This window comes from Micromesistius poutassou (genome assembly GCF_964030765.1).
Source record: "Micromesistius poutassou genome assembly, chromosome: 22".
Classification (NCBI taxonomy): Eukaryota; Metazoa; Chordata; class Actinopteri; order Gadiformes; family Gadidae; genus Micromesistius; species Micromesistius poutassou.
Window position 1 is genome coordinate 9,531,072 of NC_140292.1, and position 18,249 is coordinate 9,549,320.

The following is an 18,249-nucleotide window of genomic DNA, read 5'->3' on the forward strand; positions in this document are numbered from 1 at the left end:
TTACCCTAGTTTGTGGGTTTGATTCCCAATGCCAACATCCTTGATCAAGATGTCTGACCGCCTACATGCTCATCAATTACATTGATCTGTACTCACTGCAAATGGTTTTGTAATTCGGCAATATAATCTATTGACAATATGACAGCAGCCAGTCAATAAAGAAACCACTGATGGAATCAGGGTGAGTGACTACAAGTTTGTCTTTGAATAGTATGGTAATGACCTCCAGTCAACAAGGTCTTCTGAAACACCTGCTTCTTTTCTTTCATCATTTAGATCATTTTCCAGATCATCAGGTCCCCTGATCCGCTGATCCCCTGATAACACTCTCTGCTAACTGCATGGCAACAGTATACACAGTATATACATGATCAACAGACACTCTCTGCTAACTGCAGGCTAACAGTATATACGGTCAGGTCACCTGATCTGTGCACCAGTACCAGGTGGCCTGGATGGTCAGTCCAAAGACCAGGCCTGGCCATGGCAGGTCTCCGGTGATGGCGTCGCGGAAGATGTGGAAGGAGTCGGCGCGTGGCTCGTAGCAGGCCTCGCTGATGTTGCCGGTGACGTTGGGCACGGACGCCATGTAGAGCGTCTGAAAGTTCTCATAGCCCCCCACCTCGTTGAACGCTGGGGTGGTTGAGAACAGAGTGGACAGAGTCAGACCACCTGGCTGGTTCATGCATTGGTAGAGAGGGTAGAGATGTTAGACATGGTAGAGATGTTAGACATGGTAGAGATGGTAGAGACTGGATTGCAGGAGGAGTAGTATGTGAATAATACCAGGATCAGACTTTACGGTGTTCACAATGATTTTGAATCAAAATATGACCAGGCCAGAGGACCCGCGGGTACGCGACAAGTTGGGCAGCCGCGGTATGACCAGGTGTCAATACACCCGGGATAATACACTAGACTTGACGTCGGGCCATAATGGGGCATCCCGGAGGACACATTGCACGCTTTTGACCATCACACTACCCGGGACTGATTCGTGTCCGATTCTGGCACAGGGGAGACCTACCGAAGCCCATGAGGATGAAGGATCCCACCACCATGATGATGGTCTGCAGGGTGTCTGTGTAGATCACTGCGGCCAGGCCCCCTGGACACCATGTGAAATGATGGATTGATTGACATGTTGTATAGGATCACTGGCCATACTTTGATAGAATATGTTATAAAATCAATGTTAAAATGACTAAATACTACGTACAACAGTGTCGGATCATACCAAAACCACAAACAAGGAAGCAAAGGTTATGGATTGCGTCCTTGAGATGGCCACTCAGTAATCTATAGTTCAGTTGTAGATGCGTTTTTACAGCAGCTGCTGCTTATCGCAGAGCACGGGCAATTAACCATAATGTGTAGATAACAAGGCCAAGAGATTCACAGCTGAATACAGGACGCACCAGAGCCATATACTTCACGGAGACTTTACCCTTTTAGTCATGGCGCCGTATGTGAACAAAAAATGGACAAGCCTTCCTGAGAAGGGTTTACTTTCAAACGTCCGGTCAAAAACAGAACACAGTATAATAATGACGCCATTACATTGACCACGGGAAAACAGAAGGCCGACCTGTGACTGTGTACAAGGCAGTGATCACTAGCAGACAGACGACAGCCAGGTAGATGTTGAGTCCCAGTGCTTGGTTGATGAAGATGGCCCCTGAGAACATGTCCGCCTGGAGGGAAAACACACAAAACAATACTACTTGATTTTCGTTTTTTGTTTCGCTGGGGAGAGAGGGGTGGGAGAACGACGTACTGGCATGTATGGGCCAACTTTGGTCCAGGTTAAACAAGGTCAGTGATAAGAGTTAGTGCTTGAACTCACTGAAATCTTGGTGAAGACATACAGGAAGAGGGACAGCACAGATAGGTAGACACGAATGCGCTGGCCTCCAAACCTTTTCTTCAAATACTCTGGCATGGTCACCACCTAAGTAGTGGGTATTGTGGAGATAAATATTAAGCAGGTTTAAAATGTTAGTTGTACACTTGGGATGAATTTGTGTGTTTTACTTACCCCGGCTTTGATATAGATCGGAACGAAGAGCCATCCTAGAATGACCACCACGACAAGTGCCTGAAACAGTCAAACAACAAATAATATACCAGAATGTTCTCAGTGACATTAGGTCGATTTAGGAGCTTATATCGGAGTGTAATTTGTTAGATTTCAGACTGCTGCCTAACCCTGCCCTGTTGGTTTGGGGAATACATGCTTTCTGTCAATCACCTTTGCACATAGTGTTATCATCTCAATGTCTGAGGGACATAGGGAGGGAGGGAGCAGAGAGGGAGGGGATGTTGCTTGGGTTCTTTATTTTAAAAATCGTTCTCTCTTCTGCTCTTTTGCACTCTCTCTTTGTGACTCTCAAATCGTACCAGGAACACCTTTAAGGCCTGATTATATCGTCATTCCATTACCTTGGACCACACAGAACTGTCAAACTTATCAGCGTGAATGTTGAATGATGACGGATATCAGAGGTGTCAGAGGTTATGACTACATTTGTGTAAGAGGGTGATAGTGCCATAATAAGGCACTAAATGTTCAATTAAAAATGGCCACTCACATTCCATTCAAATCCACCGATGGCTATTCCTCCCGCCGCAGCCGTACCCGCGATGCCAACAAAATGACCGCTGCCGATGTTGCTAGCAAAAAGGGACGCTCCAATCTGTGGAGAACGTGTTCAACAATTAAAAATATCCCTATTTCCTTTCAGTTTTCCCCTTTATAATTGTATTGTCTATCTATTTAACTAATTGTATTATTTAGGTTATTAATATATATATATATATATATATATATATATATATATATTAATTATTATATTATAATTATAATTATAATAATAATTATATAAATATAATTATTATATATATTTTATATTATTTAATAACCTAAATTATACAATTAGTTAAATAGATAGACAATATAATACTATATATATATATATATATATATATAGGAGGAGGAGGGTGTGATTTGTCAAAAAAACAGAGGGGGGATGTTTTTTTTTTTTTATCATACATATATATATATATATATATACATATATATATATATATATATATATATATATATATATATATATATATATATATATATATATATATATATATATATATATATATATACACTCACACACAAACACACAAAATCGATTTTAAAACCACAGCATTTGTCTCTACAAATCAATTTACAAATCTTCTTGGTTTTCATGGGACTAAAACAAATCTGTTCTATTTCTGCTGTCACACATAACAAATAATTGGGAGATTTTCAACCAATGCAAGTTTAAACAGCACCAGCCCAATAAACATGAATGAGCATCACCTGAAGTGTAAATATTTGTATTTCTGATACTTCAAGTGCTAACATGAAAGTATCTTCTGATTCACTTTATTTCCAAGGATTAAGATGTCACACCATTATGATTGGTGCAGAAACCTACCGGCCACCACACCATGCTGCGTCCAGCAAGGAAGAATCCCCCCACTGTGGACCGGTTGGTTCGGACCATAGCCTGCAATCAGAATGTAGTTAACATATCTGTACAAGTGTCTGCGATTTACCTTTATCAATAGCTGCTGACTATGTATGTTCATGTTGCTTGGCCTATAGGCCAACATATTTATTATATTGTCGGTAATAGGACAGACATTGCATACAAGTGATCAGTTTTGATGCATCCTATACTGTAAAAAAAAAAGTATTGTCTACTTTGAAAACTGATCCTATCTGCCAGTGGAGGAAATCATTTGGGTTACTTAGCCAAATTAATTATGAGTTTCTGTTATACTTAAACTTTTTCATTGCAGTTTCATGTATTATGTATTTATGTAATTACTAAAGAATATTAAGAGAAGAAATGTTCAGCAAGGCTATTTATGTTTTTTCTTTATTTATCTTACACTGATATTGGCAACCATATAGGCATATAGGAACTAAAAGGAACCTGGTTCTACAGCTAGTTAGGGATTAACTCTATTGAGTAAAGGATTGTCCAAGGATTCAACAGAACAGTGTGAATGCTTCCTTTTATAAAACCGAAAAACTTACCCATACTCCTACTGCGAGAACTACCACAAAGTAGATCACGATAACGGATATATCCGCTGCGTTGTTGAGAACCACCTCATTTTTACTCCTCTGGTGATGATCGCTGCGTAACAAGGAGAATCCAAAATAATCAGCGCTCATTTTGTCTCCAGAGTGGTGACACGGAGGGACTGGAGGGTTGGGGCATGAATGGAACACCTGCACAGGTAGTCCTACTTATATAAAACACCACACTGTGCGTGTGTGCGTGCGCGCGCGCGCGTGGTGTCTGTGTGTTTGTGTGTTTGTGTGTGCGTGTGTGCGTGTGTGTGTGTGTGTGTGTGTGTGTGTGTGTGTGTGTGTGTGTGTGTGTGTGCGAGCGAGCCTCCGTGAGAGGGAGATCGATCCACAAAGGGAGATTGTTTGTGTTTCTGCTGAGAGTTTGACACAGAAAAAAAAGAGCGAGATTAAAGAGGGAGAGTGACAAGGATTTATCTAACACATTCGAGACTCGAGTAGGCCTACCTATAGCTGCGCTGATAATTTTTCCTTTTCATTTCTTTGTAAATTTGAAGGTGAAAGCTATCAGCAAATATGTAGACTATGTTAATAATCAACCCATAAGGAAATGTGTGATGTCAATTCATCAGGCGCTCTCGCGTAAATAAATAACGCTTTCATCAAAACTGCCTATGCCCACGATGACAGCGTTGAATTCTGTTTTACTTGTTTTAATTTTTGTTTGAACACAAAAGCATTTGGGGCATAAATTAGCCAATTTGAGAAGGGACTTTTTTTACATTGCTAACCCGAACTGCACAAGTAGGCTAGTTATGAATAAAATATAATATTTTCCGAGGAAAAACCTTCATAATTCTCTGGCAACCCAAAACACGTTTATTTTAAAGACACCGATAGCCTCTAGGTGTGGATCTGTTAATTATTACTGTGTCTGCCTTCGTTAAAGGATGCAAATCATTAATATGCTGTTGTGATATAATTAACATAGATTGTAATGTATAGCCTACAACACGTTGTATTGTCGTTCTTACAAATATATGAAAAGTCATCTTCATATGAGTTATCTCATAAATAAAAAAGAAAAGAAAACGAAAAAAACGCGTTGCTCGAATTTCCTTTACTGCGTCATGAAATAGCAACGAGCCACCGCTAGGGGGCCCTGGGCAATGCTGCTCAGGAAATGCTATTGCGTAATCATGCATGGATGTTACTGAGGTGGGTGGATGGCTACCTGAAAAATGTATTGACTATAATTAAAAATAATAGGGATCACATATTAGCATTATAAAACACTGATGAATTGCTTAAACAATGGCCTGTTCATCTCAACATATTTAGATTGTTTATAATGTTGGCTACTAAGATGCATGCCATCATACTCAAATCAACCACCATGTTCAGCTTCATAATAAATGTCTACAATCTATGTATGATAAGAATCTTTATATCTAGAAACAAGATGGACAGTTTGTCCATTTGATGCATCCATTACTTGGAATAATTTAAACAGCGTGGAGAAGTTATTAAAGGTTTTGCATGGATATTACTGATTCTAGTGCCGGCCCCTAACGGTTTGTATATAGTAGCTCGTGTGTATTTACATTTAGGTGTGTGTAGAGATGTGAATAAACACACCTTATTTGGGTTGGACTTAAATAACATCATCATACTTGTGGTACAACATTTGAAGTAGCATTATTTTACGTTATAAAAGAATAATTGTTTCTTTAAGTTAAACGCCAGACACTGGCCGTTTTTTCAACAGATAACTTGATCATAACTGTCCAGATTTCCTTATGGGCTGGTCGAACTTAATCGAGGAGCGTTCGGGTGTAAGGTTAAGAGAAATGTAAGACCACATATTTAACAGTGTTTGGAGTTTATTTCATTTAAAAAAAAAAGTGACAATTGTAAGCAACACCTTTGCAATCCTTTAAGTGAAACAGCACAGGAACATGGAAAGTTAGTAGACCAGAGACCCGACACAAACTCCCACACAAAGGTACAGGTGGTTCCAGAAGCAGAGCACCTAAATGCATCACCACGGTTTACATTGTAGTTTAAAACATACAACAAAACATTCCTTTTCTTTTGCATTACAGACGTAAACTCAGGACTGACGATATCCGCACGGAACATCTGATGACCAGCTCGACCTGAATATCGACTTAACTTGTTTGAGCAACATTAAGACTTTTTTTTTTTGCTAAACCACTTTAGAACAGACGTAGGGTTCTAGAAGGTGAGGGATTCTAGAACAGACAGGATTCTAGAAGGTAAGGGGTTCTAGAACAGAAGAAAATAAAGCACTAAACAAGAAACACGGAATGTAAAAATAAATAAGAGGCCACTGTGACTTTTTGATGGAAGGAGCGACGAGCAACGGCATTATTTTCACTCCGAAACCAAGAAATTATTCTAAACCCTCAGTTTCAGGCCGCATTAGAAACAGAATAGACTTTTCTGTGAAAAGCTTCCCTGAATTCTGATGTGGACCAAATCTGGGAAAAGCCACCCCACCCATAATCAGATACATATTTTATTAACTCCATTCGGTAAACACGCCCCACATTTACAATTACACGTACCACTTTACAGTATGGATTATACTAGGCCTAATTTTGATTTCCTTTCTTAATGCATCAACCATGCTTACAAATAGGAGCCCTGTGTAAAATAGACTAGCTTCTGTTTCTCCATGAGGGCGGGACTAGTCTGCCCCAAGGTGGTTTCTGATGTGCGTTTGAAAAGACACATAATTCCTTTGTTGCATTCCTAATAAATCAGAACGGTGACACTTCTGATTTGGAAATTTAAATGGCACAACAAAAAAAATAATAATGGAGGTGAAACATTGCAAAGAACTAAGAAAAAAAAAAAAAAAGTTAGCAAGAGGGATATGGGGCGGGAATAGGTAAATCGCTATTCTAACTAGAGAGCTACCCGGCGTGCGGAGAGCGACCGACCCCCGACCGCGGAGCCTCAGTTGTTGGCCTCGCCTCCCTCGCTGTCCTGCTGGTCGCTGGTCCACAGGGTCAGGTTGTCCCGCAGCAGCTGCATGATGAGCGTGGAGTCCTTATAGGAGTCCTCGTTCAGATTGTCCAGCTGACCGATGGCGTCGTCGAACGCCTCCTTGGCCAGCTTGCAGGCCTGCTCCGGCGCGTTCTGGATCTCGTAGTAGAAGACGGAGAAGTTGAGGGCCAGGCCCAGGCGGATTGGGTGGGTGGCCGGCATGCTCTTGCTGATCTCGTGGGCCTCTTTGTAGGCCCCCTCGGAGTCCTCCACGGCGGCCTTCTTCTCGCTGGTGGCCACCTCGGCCAGGTAGCGGAAGTAGTCGCCCTTCATCTTCAGGTAGAAGACCTTGCTCTCCAGCTGGTCTTCGCCGCAGCTCTTGATGAGGTACTCGTCGAGCAGGGAGAGCACTTCCTGGCACCGGGAATCCAGCTCCTTCTCGATCGTCTCCCGGTAGGCCCGCACCAGTTCCAGCTTCTTCTCGTTGCCGTCGGTAACGGCCCGCTGCTCGATGCTGGAGGTGACGCGCCAGGACGAGCGCCGGGCACCCACCACGTTCTTGTAGGCCACGGACAGAAGGTTCCGGTCATCATTACTCAGAGGCTCATTCAGCTCTGTGACCTGAAATATAATACATTTAAAGTAATTTTTATTTCTTACATACACATTTGTTAAATACACCCACTGATACAGAAAGCCTACTAGACATGGGATTTATTCTGGGTTCCTGTTCCATTTGGAGCGGTTGCCCCAGTATATCCAGGTTAGTGATGGGCCCCTCCCCTATGTGGCCCTAAACGTGGAGAGAGAGAGAAACCGGTCCGTTCTCTTAAAAACTGCAGTTGGGAGTTACCCGCATGCCTGCGGCCTCTCCGTGCATCGACCCTGCAGGGCGGCTCCACTACGCCCTACTCTGCTTGTCAGGACACTCATTGTTTGCTAGCAGGTTAGCTGTAGCAGCTAGCATTAGCTTGCACTAAATCCAAAAATTGTCTACACGTATATACATATACTTGAAAAAATATATTTGTACATAATGGATAAAGTATACGGAAATACTCAGCAGATTATAGTAACATTTCAATTGTATACCGTTTATTCCACATACTCGTTAGATTCATGTCTTAGAATAGCGACGTCTTTGACTGCACCCGTATTGTTTAACGAGCGGGCTAGCAGTTAGCAGCTAGCAGTTTGCTGCATTGACCAGCTGGCAGACAAAGCCAAGGGTTGGACGAGGCTAACGCTGCTGCTAACGTCGGGACGCTACTGCTAACGTCGGGACGCTACTGCTAACGTCAGGATGCTAGCATTAGAAGACAAAAAATCGGGGCGTCACATATATCTTTAATTCAGCACAAGGACCGCTGGCCGCAGGTCATGGGGCCGGGACACATTGACTCATCGTGTCCACACAGTCTAGACGCACTGCTGCGGCGGTTCTCGGCGGATCGCACCTGCTTCATCGCTGCGGCCATGTCGTCGTAGCGCTCCGCCTGCTCGGCCAGACGGGCTCTCTGGATCAGCTGCTCCCGGTCCGCCATTCTGCTGCTGCTGCTGCTGCTGGGCAGAAGATCTGTTCTCCAAGCTGCTGGTGGTGGTGCTGTGATGAGGGCTGGGTCCGACCAATGGCTCGGATTCCGAGATGCGTGGATTAATGACGTACAGATGGGCCGTCTGAGACACCGTACTTTGCGTTCAGCGGTTCTGATTCGACGCCTTACCCGGGTTGTCTAGGTCACCTCTCGACGACGCCGAGCAGTCAGTGCGGCTTCCAACCGCTGGTGATACGGGTTGCACGGTGCTGCGAGCGTCCTGTCACTTCGGTCTGACTGCTGAAGGGAGGCGGACCGCGGAGAGGGCTGCTACTATTTCAGGGTGACGTCACTTTCTAAAAATAGCCACCCTCGCTGCGGTTTCGCACCTGCGCACTGCTGTCTTGCTGCATTTTTTTGTTGCAGCGTCCGGATGCGCCGTAGAAACGCGTGGCCTTGATATCCACTCAATACGCTTATAGCATTATTTAATACCGTATCCGAGGTACACCTTGCGTTTAATGTTTCTCAACGTATAAAGGAACAATGTAATCCTAAATGTAAACTCGTACCGTTGTATCGTACCTCTGAGGAATACATCGAAGCTGGAGGTCAGAAATGCGTCCGGCCGGTCTTTTCCTGAGTTAAACCCGTCAATATGAATTTTAAACTGCACCAACATGTCAATGAAATGACCAGTCTTCTGCTTGTGTCACGCACACACAATCCTGTTACTAATGAGCGAATCCGTTTATCGTCATATTGGCCAATGCAGGTTTATGTTTTTATTTATTACGCCTCAAAATCAGGAGTGCCTTGCAAACGCGTGGTTTGGTAAAAGAGTATAGTCAGACTTTGGATGTATTCGTCAGGCCATTTGTACCTGATGTACATTAATATTTTGATGTTTGTTAAAATAGCTTATTATGATGAATGTAACGCATGTTGTTTAAATGTTAATGTGGACATTATAATAAGTCAGTTGGTCAAGTGTATTGCAACTCATGTTTATGTGGTGCTAGTGTGCATGGCAATATAAACTGGTTGCGATTTGGAATAATGTTACCCTGTTATAGCCTTGCTGGATCTCTTCAATAGGTTAGGGTTATATTTGCACTGCAACAAGGCCAATATAGATGACTAGCCATCCCGTTTTTCTAGCAACCTTCTTCGGTCCAGCACTGTAACCAATACGTTCCCAGGCCAGCCAGGAGTCATCACCTCTCCAGGGCCACTCTGATCCCTGTTAGCTGTGCCTGACTTCTCTACAGGCCAGCGGTCCGAGAAGCGGACCATTACCGCCTCAACTAGATGCTTTAAATCACAAGAGTAGCTCTGCTTTACTGAGTCATCCTCTCTCTTACCCAGAGTCAGCACAACGTGAAGAGGAAACTCATGTATCCACAAAAGACTTGTATCCACAACCGCCTGATTCCAGTCACATTTTGAGTCACAAACACTGTGACTCAAAAGGTACGAAATGTCGCTGCCGCTTGATGAATCACCCCTCACCTGTCCACTCTTTGCTTTTACTTCACAATTGGTGTTGATAGCTTTTCATTCTGTTTTGATGAATGTCATTTGAATGTTTGCCCACTGGCACCTACTGCACTCCTCCACTAAGGGTGAAGGCGGGCAGCCTAGGCCCTGCTATAAAGATCCCCTTGACTTGGGGTCAGGCCGTCGTTCGCCTGGAGGCTAACAGCCTCACTACCCTCATTCTGATGGCCTCACATTCAGTGGCCAAGCATTCCCGACTTGTGTTAGAGAAACAGATCGGATGGAAAGAAGATAACGTCACCCAGACAGCAAATAGTTGACATGCCAGCCTCATGTCCTCACACCAGACCCTCCCTGGACCTTGACCGTGCATTCATATCCTGTCAATGAATGTCATCAACCGGTGGGGAGACAATGCACCGCCTTGGCCAACACTCCCTCTGCTTGCTTTTCACTAAATGTCCAGTCTGACGTCCCAGCAGCGCCATACCATTATTTTTTAAACTAACAACCAACCTGGACTATCTTGCCTGACTAGCTCACCTGTGATGTACAGACCAGTTGGATTGGTCAGAAGTGAGCCCATAAATCTCATAAAGTGGGCTCATAGATCCACATTAGCACATTTAATAATACAAATCTATAATTGTAATCTTGCCTTGAATAGTGTGTGTGTGTGTGTGTGTGTGTATATACTGTATATATATATATATATATATATATATATATATATACTCTTACATGGTGCAGCTTTAATAATACTTGTGTATATTAATATAATAATAGCTCCTAAATCTTACCCACAGCACATTTAAAGGTTGATGTCAACTCTATTCCCAGGTGGTAATCATTATTACATTTAGTCACATATGCACTGAACGCAACACAATGGCCCCTGATTTGAAATCACAGTTCAAAGGCTCCTTTGAACCCTCCTTATATCACTAGGTGGAGCTGGGTTCGATAGCCATGATGTAGAGGAGGGACAGGCAGCGAGATGGGCAGCTATTGAACTGGTCTCGTTTCAGATGGCTGTTGGAAACCTCTAAATGGGAGCAATCAATATTTGCCTTAATGACAAATACAATGGCATGACGCAAGTGCCTTAAATAAATTATTTCTTGAAGTGCTAATGAAAGTGTCTTTCTGTGCATGTTATCTGCGTACATAATCATCAGAACAAAGGCATTTTATACGCAACATATTTGTCTGTGGCGGTGATAAGCAATTACCGGGACACGGCCTCCCCCTGTGGCCTTTATTTGGTACTGCAAGCTGCTGCTGCAATATTTAAATAAGGAAATCAAAGCCACAACATAACCCCAGAAGAACAAAATCACAAACAAAACATGAACATAGTAATAACATGTAATAAAAAAAACCCAATATAAATCATATTTGCAGTGTGTAGTGTAGTGTCAGGCAGACAAATCAAACCTGCATGATGAAAAACATTTCAAAACACACCCCTGACCCTGTAACACAAATGTTACCTTTTGTTCATATTACTGTCGATTGTTGTTATTGCTGAGTCAAAAGAATAAATACAATATATTTTAAACTGCAAAATAACCTTTGACAGGTGTTCGTAAACAGCCATTATCCAGTTGAATTCAACAGTGTGAGAAGAGATTTGATAGCCTACATTACTTTATAAAAGTATTGACCCATTCTATATATAATATGTCTTGTGGTTGAATGAGTTTTGTTTACTCTAGCTCCATATTATGAGTTAACTCTTCATATTCAGGGCCAGGAGGTGAAACCATGTTACATAATGGTTCGATGCTCTTTATATATTCAATATTTTGACTTACCTTTAACGTGATCCTATTTTGAATGTTTAATGTTTGAAGTTCTGTGGGATGTTAACAATGACGTCCTGTGTCATAAACCCGCTGGGAAGAGGATGAGTCAGTCAATCAGTTAAAACTCCATCTCACATGTGAAAACAATGCTTTCTTTATTTTCCTTCCAAACAGGATGGACTGTTTATCAATGTTTAAAGCAAAACTTACCCATTTTGCTTATAATCTACTTCCCACCATCAAAAAGAGAAGTAAAGAGGGCATTTCTGAATGTTGAGTTCCATGGTGCGTTTTGACCATCCATTCACTAGCATTGAGTTGGCTCGTTGCTTGTCCAATAACTGCTCTTAAAGGTGTGAGGTGTAGGTTTTTGTGACATCTAGCAGTGAACTGAATACTCCTCCATGCACCTTTAATAACCTGCTTATAGACATTTCATGGCCCAACCAGGATCTGGGTGGGATTTTGAACATGGAGCGGAAAGCTACTTTGCTGAACCATATTAATTTGAACTGGAGGACACCGAACCAGAACAACTGCAAAGCTACAGGGTGTGGCCACGAGGTCTGACCAATGGGAGCGTGGCTTACTGCTGCAGGTATGGGAAATGCTAGGCCATGATCAAACTACACGAATGTACATAGCATTGTATATGATGGTTAGAAACTGGGCCAAAACAGCTAAATGGGTGAAATATTGGGCTATATATATAGTGTTGTATTTATTTAAATATATACTGGCCACAATGAACTCAGATGTAACGCCAGCATGCGCCCGCACGGGGTAGGTAGAGTCTCTTTCATCAAGCCGTCGACACAGCCTCCAGGGGGCGTGTGTGCGTGTCGCTCTCTCTTTATCATTGATCCACGCTTTTATGGTGAACTGTAGTTATGCTCCACCCATCTCGCGTTGTTTCCAGATTTTTTGGTCATAATTATGAACAGGAATTGATGTATCTTTTCATATTCTTACAATATTTCTGGATAGGTCATTATAGTACTACACACCTGATCAAAGCAGTTTTCCACATAAATTATACCCTATGGGCTCATGTGCAAAGCTGCCTCATTGTAGGACCAAAATGGCATGCAAATGAAAGCCAAGTGTATGAGATCATTCATTAGTTAATTCAGGCCATCTTGATTATTGGACGCAGACATTCAAAAGGAGAAAAGCATAAATGTTCTTGATCACAAGACATTACAAAAGAAGACATTTACTTTAAATTCAATCATTATAATATAATTAATGAATTTAGCTTGGAAGTATCAATATGTAAACTACTTTCATTTTCTCTCCCTCCCCTCATCTCACATTATCATCAGAATTGATGTAGGCTATATCATTGGCTTATTGGCATATGGACTATTGCTAGGCTTGCGTTGAATATTATTAGGATATGTGGCCAAAATAGAAAAACATTATTTAATATTCCTCTACGTACATATAATAGTTTGGCTAAGAATTATTTTTAAAAAATAACACAAAAGCAAATTTTAGTTCAATCCAGTGTCAATGGTCTTGGGTTAGGGTAAGGTGGTTGATGAAGTCTAAATCAAGCTGTCACATGGCTATTCTTAAGGGTGCCTTATCAGAACAACAACACATGTATGCTAACCAGACTAACTTATAGCCAACGTAAGACACTGCGTCTCTTTGTTTATTCTTCAATGTTGGCTATAATTTATTTCCAGATTTTAAAGATTGTACGTGAACAATGAGAAGAGCATTCAGACACTGGGATAGTTGATAAAGTCGTGTTTCTCTTTGTACCCATCTCTGCCACATGACAGTCACAAGACGCAACTATAGCAGATGTCAGGCTGCTCTCTGCAGGGACATTTATTTATGTCCACTGCTCAAAGGCTTGCTTCCCTAACTCTCTTCATCAGAAGCATGACAAAAGCAGCTCTCACTACTCAGCGTGCCCTCAATACAGCGGAAGGTACACATTGAGGAGATACAATCATTATCATTAGTCATTTCGTATTTCATTATGTTAGGATAAAGAAAAATGTACCACTGTTCTGGGATTGTTGGCCCCATGGTGAGTCCTATCGCCCACAAAATGTGGTCAGACAAGTTGTGGAGATTAATTCATGTGTGCATTCATGTGTACAAGACTTTCTCCCAAACATAATGTTCTTGAATGTAATTTATATATTTGTTAAAACAGCATTAGCGATACTGAACCTCCTCAATTAGTAATGGACCAAAATGATCGATAGCCAATTCCCATCCTGTTGGGTCCATTTTGAGAATATAACCTCATGTTACAAAATTGATACCAGGGAATTTATTTTTATTTTATTTTCAGAAGACCATCATTTTTGTAATTGTTGTTAGTCGATCACGAATCGAAACATGTGACCAACGTCGCTCACTTGTGTCCTACACCGTAGTGTCCTACACCGTAGTGTCCTACACCTTAGTGTCTTATGCACCCTAGTGTCCTATACACCTTAGTGGACTATACACCTTAGTGGACTATACCTTAGGGCTATACACCTAAGTGTCCTCCTATACCGTTGTGTACACCTTAGTGTCCTATATCTTAGGGCCCTATACCTTAGTGTCCTATTCCTTAGGGCCTATACACCTTAGTGGACTATATCTTAGGGCCCTATACCTTAGTGTCCTACACCTTAGTGTCCTTTATCTTAGGGCCCTATACCTTAGTGTCCTACACCGTAGTGTCCTATACCTTAGTGTCCTATATCTTAGGGCCCTATACCTTAGTGTCCTATATCTTAGGGCCCTATACCTTAGTGTCCTACACCATAGTGTCCTATACCTTAGTGTCCTATATCTTAGGGCCCTATACCTTAGTGTCCTACACCGTAGTGTCCTATACCTTAATGTCCTTTACCTTAGTGTCCTTTACCTCTGTGTCTCATACCTTAGTGTCCTACACCTTAGCGTCCTTTACATTAGTGTCCCTTACCTTAATGTCCTTTACCTTAGTGTCCCTTACCTTAGTGTCCTTTACCTAGTGTCCTATAATAAACACCCTTCTGGGGCGTCAAAATTGTGTAAATGGGTAAAAAAATTGGGTTCCCAGTATAGTGCACTATATAGTACTCATAATGAAGCATAAAGGAAGTGTACAACCATAGGCTGTGGTCGAACTGGCTCACTTCCTCTCATTCCCTCAGCCCTCCCAAATCCTGACATCTTCATTTGGAAATAAGCCAAGTTTCCCAGTACTGGACAACGGCTCTCATGGGATGTCTGTGGGGTAGATGTCCCTGGTGGGTCTTCCCGGTGGGTCTTCCTGGTGGGTCTTCCTGGTGGATGCCCATGCCGAATATCCCTGGTTGGTCTTCCTGGTGGATGTGGTGGGTCTTCCTCATCAGTTTTCCTTGTCTGTCTTCCTGGTGGATGTCACTGGGGGTGGTCCCATGCGGTCCTACCTTGTGGATCTTCCCGCTGGGTCTTCCTGGTGGGTCGTCCTTGTCGGTCTTCCATGTGGGTCTTCCCCGGTGGTGGTTCCATGTGGTCCTTTCTTGCGGATCTTCCTGGTGGAGTGAGCGAACGTGTGAACCACTATGAACACGGTGAGTGAGCAGGGAAGGGGTTTCCTGAGTGGTCATCTCAGGGCAAACGGTTCCTGCTGTAATTGGAGTGGAATCTGTTCGCGGCTGTAAAGTGTTTGTCACCCCATCACACACGAGCCAAGTTCATTCAGGAGAAATTTAATTGCATACTTTATGCGGCCATTACGTCCGCTCTAGTGGTTTTGTTGTGTGGCAACAGACTCTTTTGTTTTTTTCTCATGATGGGTTGAGACAGCAGAGACACCAGTGATTCAGAACAGTGTGTTCCCTGACGCCCTCTTTTCTAGAGAAGCAGCGAGGCTCGATGCAGGATAGTAATGAGAGGAGCTGTAACAGAGAGGAGCAGAGCCTGTTGGTTTAGACTATGTGTGTTGGCATGGACTTTAGGAGACATGGTCTTGCAGCGAGAATCGCCACTCCAGTAACATCAAGGCCCATCTTTAACCGAAACACAACATGTAAAACACAACACACAATTTGCATAAGTTGTTTTATTTATGGTTATTGTCCTCTTTATAGTTCTTTTAATTGGTTGTTGTTGATGTTGAAGTGGACCTCCAGTGAAGTGAAAGAAGAAGCTTGAAGCCCTTATAGCTGAGTTGTTGCACATTATCTGTTTGTAGGAGCTGTCTTTCCTCCTCCTATAGCTCTCTCTCTCTCTCTCTCTCTCTCTCTCTCTCTCTCTCTCTCTCGCCACCTCTCTCTCTCTCTCTCTCTCTCTCTCTCTCTCTCTCTCTCTCTCTCACCACCCCTCTCTCTCTCATTCTCTCACTCTCTCTCACACGCTCTTTCCTGGCGGCATTCCAACTCAACCTTTATTCATGTATTTGTTTATTTACCATTTATTTTAACAAAGAGTGTACCTCACAGTATATTTACACATCATAACGACTGACTGTATAACAATTTCCATTTAGTGAACTTAAGGAGAATCTAACTGAATGTATGTGTAACTTATTTTACTCTTTTGCAACCTTAAACTTTCACATTAGTTCCTTCCCTTGCTTTTTTTTTTTTTTACCGGCGTTAAATTTTCATGCTGGGATGGCTATTGAGTTTATCACTGTTGTTTTTATCATTGTGATAATCACCGTCATCATCATCATCTTCATCATCATCATCATCATCATCATCATCATCGTACCCTCACTGTTATTTTCACCTTGTCGTTATTGACACCACCATTCTCCACATCGTCACCTTTGTTTTCTCAATATATCTCTGTTGAATAAATCCTCTCTGACAACAGCTGTACATTCATACACAGTGTTTGACTTTTATATATATATATGTATATATATACATATATATATATATATATATTTGGGAATATATTACTCAAATCAAATAAAAGTGAAAACAAATCCCAAATCAAATATATTAATATCCCAAAATAACAAAACAAAACATGCATGTTTTTTTGTTTTAAATGTATTTGTCAATAAAAAAAAAAGGGGGGTAACATAATGGGATGGGATCTGCTTTTATGTACACTGATATTGGCACGTTTTTGTCCTCACCATTAGGAACATGAGGAGAGTATGGACTGCTGAGCTCTGACCCTCTGAGCACAGAGCTTAGCGGCGGCGTCATCCAATGGCAGGTTCAACAGACAAAGTCATACACACAATGAAAATCAACCGATAGAGATGGGGTTGCGGGGGTTTGGGGTGGGGGGGGCAGGCAATAAGAGGGGAATAGTATGTAAAAAAACATTAAAATGTAACTTCACTGTGTGGCAGTTTATTATTTTTTTTATCTTTTAGGCAAAAACCCCCGTGACATCATGTTTTATACGAAAAATTGGCTTTTCCGTGTGGCCATAGAGTGTTTGCCTTTGTCAGGGTGAGACTCCTACGAGCATTTTGATGTCGTCAACATCCTTCTGATAAAGCAGCATCAGTGGACTCAGGCAAAATAACCAAGGAGAAAGAAAGAAAGAAAGTCAAACCTGCCAATACACTTGTATTAGAGTCTGGAGTCTCGCACGCGGGATAATATATTGTTATAACTAAAGTTATAACAGTTACAACTTCACTCCAGTGCTTCCATGTCAAACATGTGCTTGACTGTTGATTCAAAGTCCTTCTTTGTGTGAGCATTTGTGTGCGTGTGTGTGTGTGTGTGTGTGTGTATCTGAGCATTAGTTTGCGTGGGTTTGTGTGTGTGTGTGTGTGTGCGTGTTTGTCTGAGCATTAGTGTGTGTGTGTGTGTGTGTGTGTGTTTGTGTGTCTGTCTTTGTGTGCATTACTGGGTGTGTTTGTGTGTATGTGTGTGTGTGTGTGTGTGTGTGTGTAAGTGTGTGTGTGAGAGATTATTAGTATGTGTATGTGAGTATACTGGTTGTGTTGGAGTGTGTGTGTGTGTGTGCGTGCGTGCGTGCGCATGTGGGGTTAAAAAACCCAAACCAAAATAAAAACAAGTGTGTGTATGTGTGTGTTTGGGTGTCTCTACATACTCATAATATTCAGTGCAAACACATTGGTTAAAAATCTCATCGTGACCCGTGAGCCTCGACTCCTTTAGTTCTTTCTCCCGGGACACTGTTTGGAATCTACGGCGTAGAAGTCTTTCCCCAGTAGACCCCACCCAACACCTCCATCTCCACCTCCTGCTCCTCCTCGTCCCCCTTCTCCATCTCTTCCTCCTCTTCCTCCTCCCTCACGGCCGTCACTCCTCCACCAGCACCCGCCACAGCAGACCGGCTACCCCCCCCCCCCCCCCCCCAGACCCCGCCCCCCTCCATCCGCGAC

The 18,249-nt window shown here is 42.4% G+C and overlaps 2 protein-coding genes across 2 annotated transcripts in view; both read right to left on the reverse strand.

Annotated features, from left to right (window-relative positions):
• Window positions 1-4,245, reverse strand: part of slc5a1 (solute carrier family 5 member 1) — an 11,246-nt gene extending 7,001 nt beyond the window's left edge. The window contains exons 1-8 of the mRNA XM_084486090.1: window positions 4,085-4,245; window positions 3,477-3,548; window positions 2,592-2,696; window positions 2,039-2,098; window positions 1,847-1,951; window positions 1,589-1,694; window positions 1,028-1,108; window positions 425-633 (exon numbers count right to left, since the gene is read on the reverse strand). Coding sequence (XP_084342216.1) covers window positions 425-633; window positions 1,028-1,108; window positions 1,589-1,694; window positions 1,847-1,951; window positions 2,039-2,098; window positions 2,592-2,696; window positions 3,477-3,548; window positions 4,085-4,225 — 879 coding nt within the window. The 5' untranslated portion in view covers window positions 4,226-4,245. The remainder of the gene's footprint in view (window positions 1-424; window positions 634-1,027; window positions 1,109-1,588; window positions 1,695-1,846; window positions 1,952-2,038; window positions 2,099-2,591; window positions 2,697-3,476; window positions 3,549-4,084) is intronic.
• A 1,701-nt stretch (window positions 4,246-5,946) lies between these two features.
• On the reverse strand, window positions 5,947-8,933 carry ywhah (tyrosine 3-monooxygenase/tryptophan 5-monooxygenase activation protein, eta polypeptide). The gene is made up of 2 exons (XM_084486098.1): window positions 8,554-8,933; window positions 5,947-7,717 (listed from the first exon to the last, which is right to left on the reverse strand). Exons 1-2 carry the CDS (start codon window positions 8,638-8,640, stop codon window positions 7,067-7,069), a joined length of 738 nt encoding a protein of 245 aa, XP_084342224.1. The 5' UTR covers window positions 8,641-8,933; the 3' UTR covers window positions 5,947-7,066.
• Between the last annotated feature and the right edge of the window lie 9,316 nt (window positions 8,934-18,249).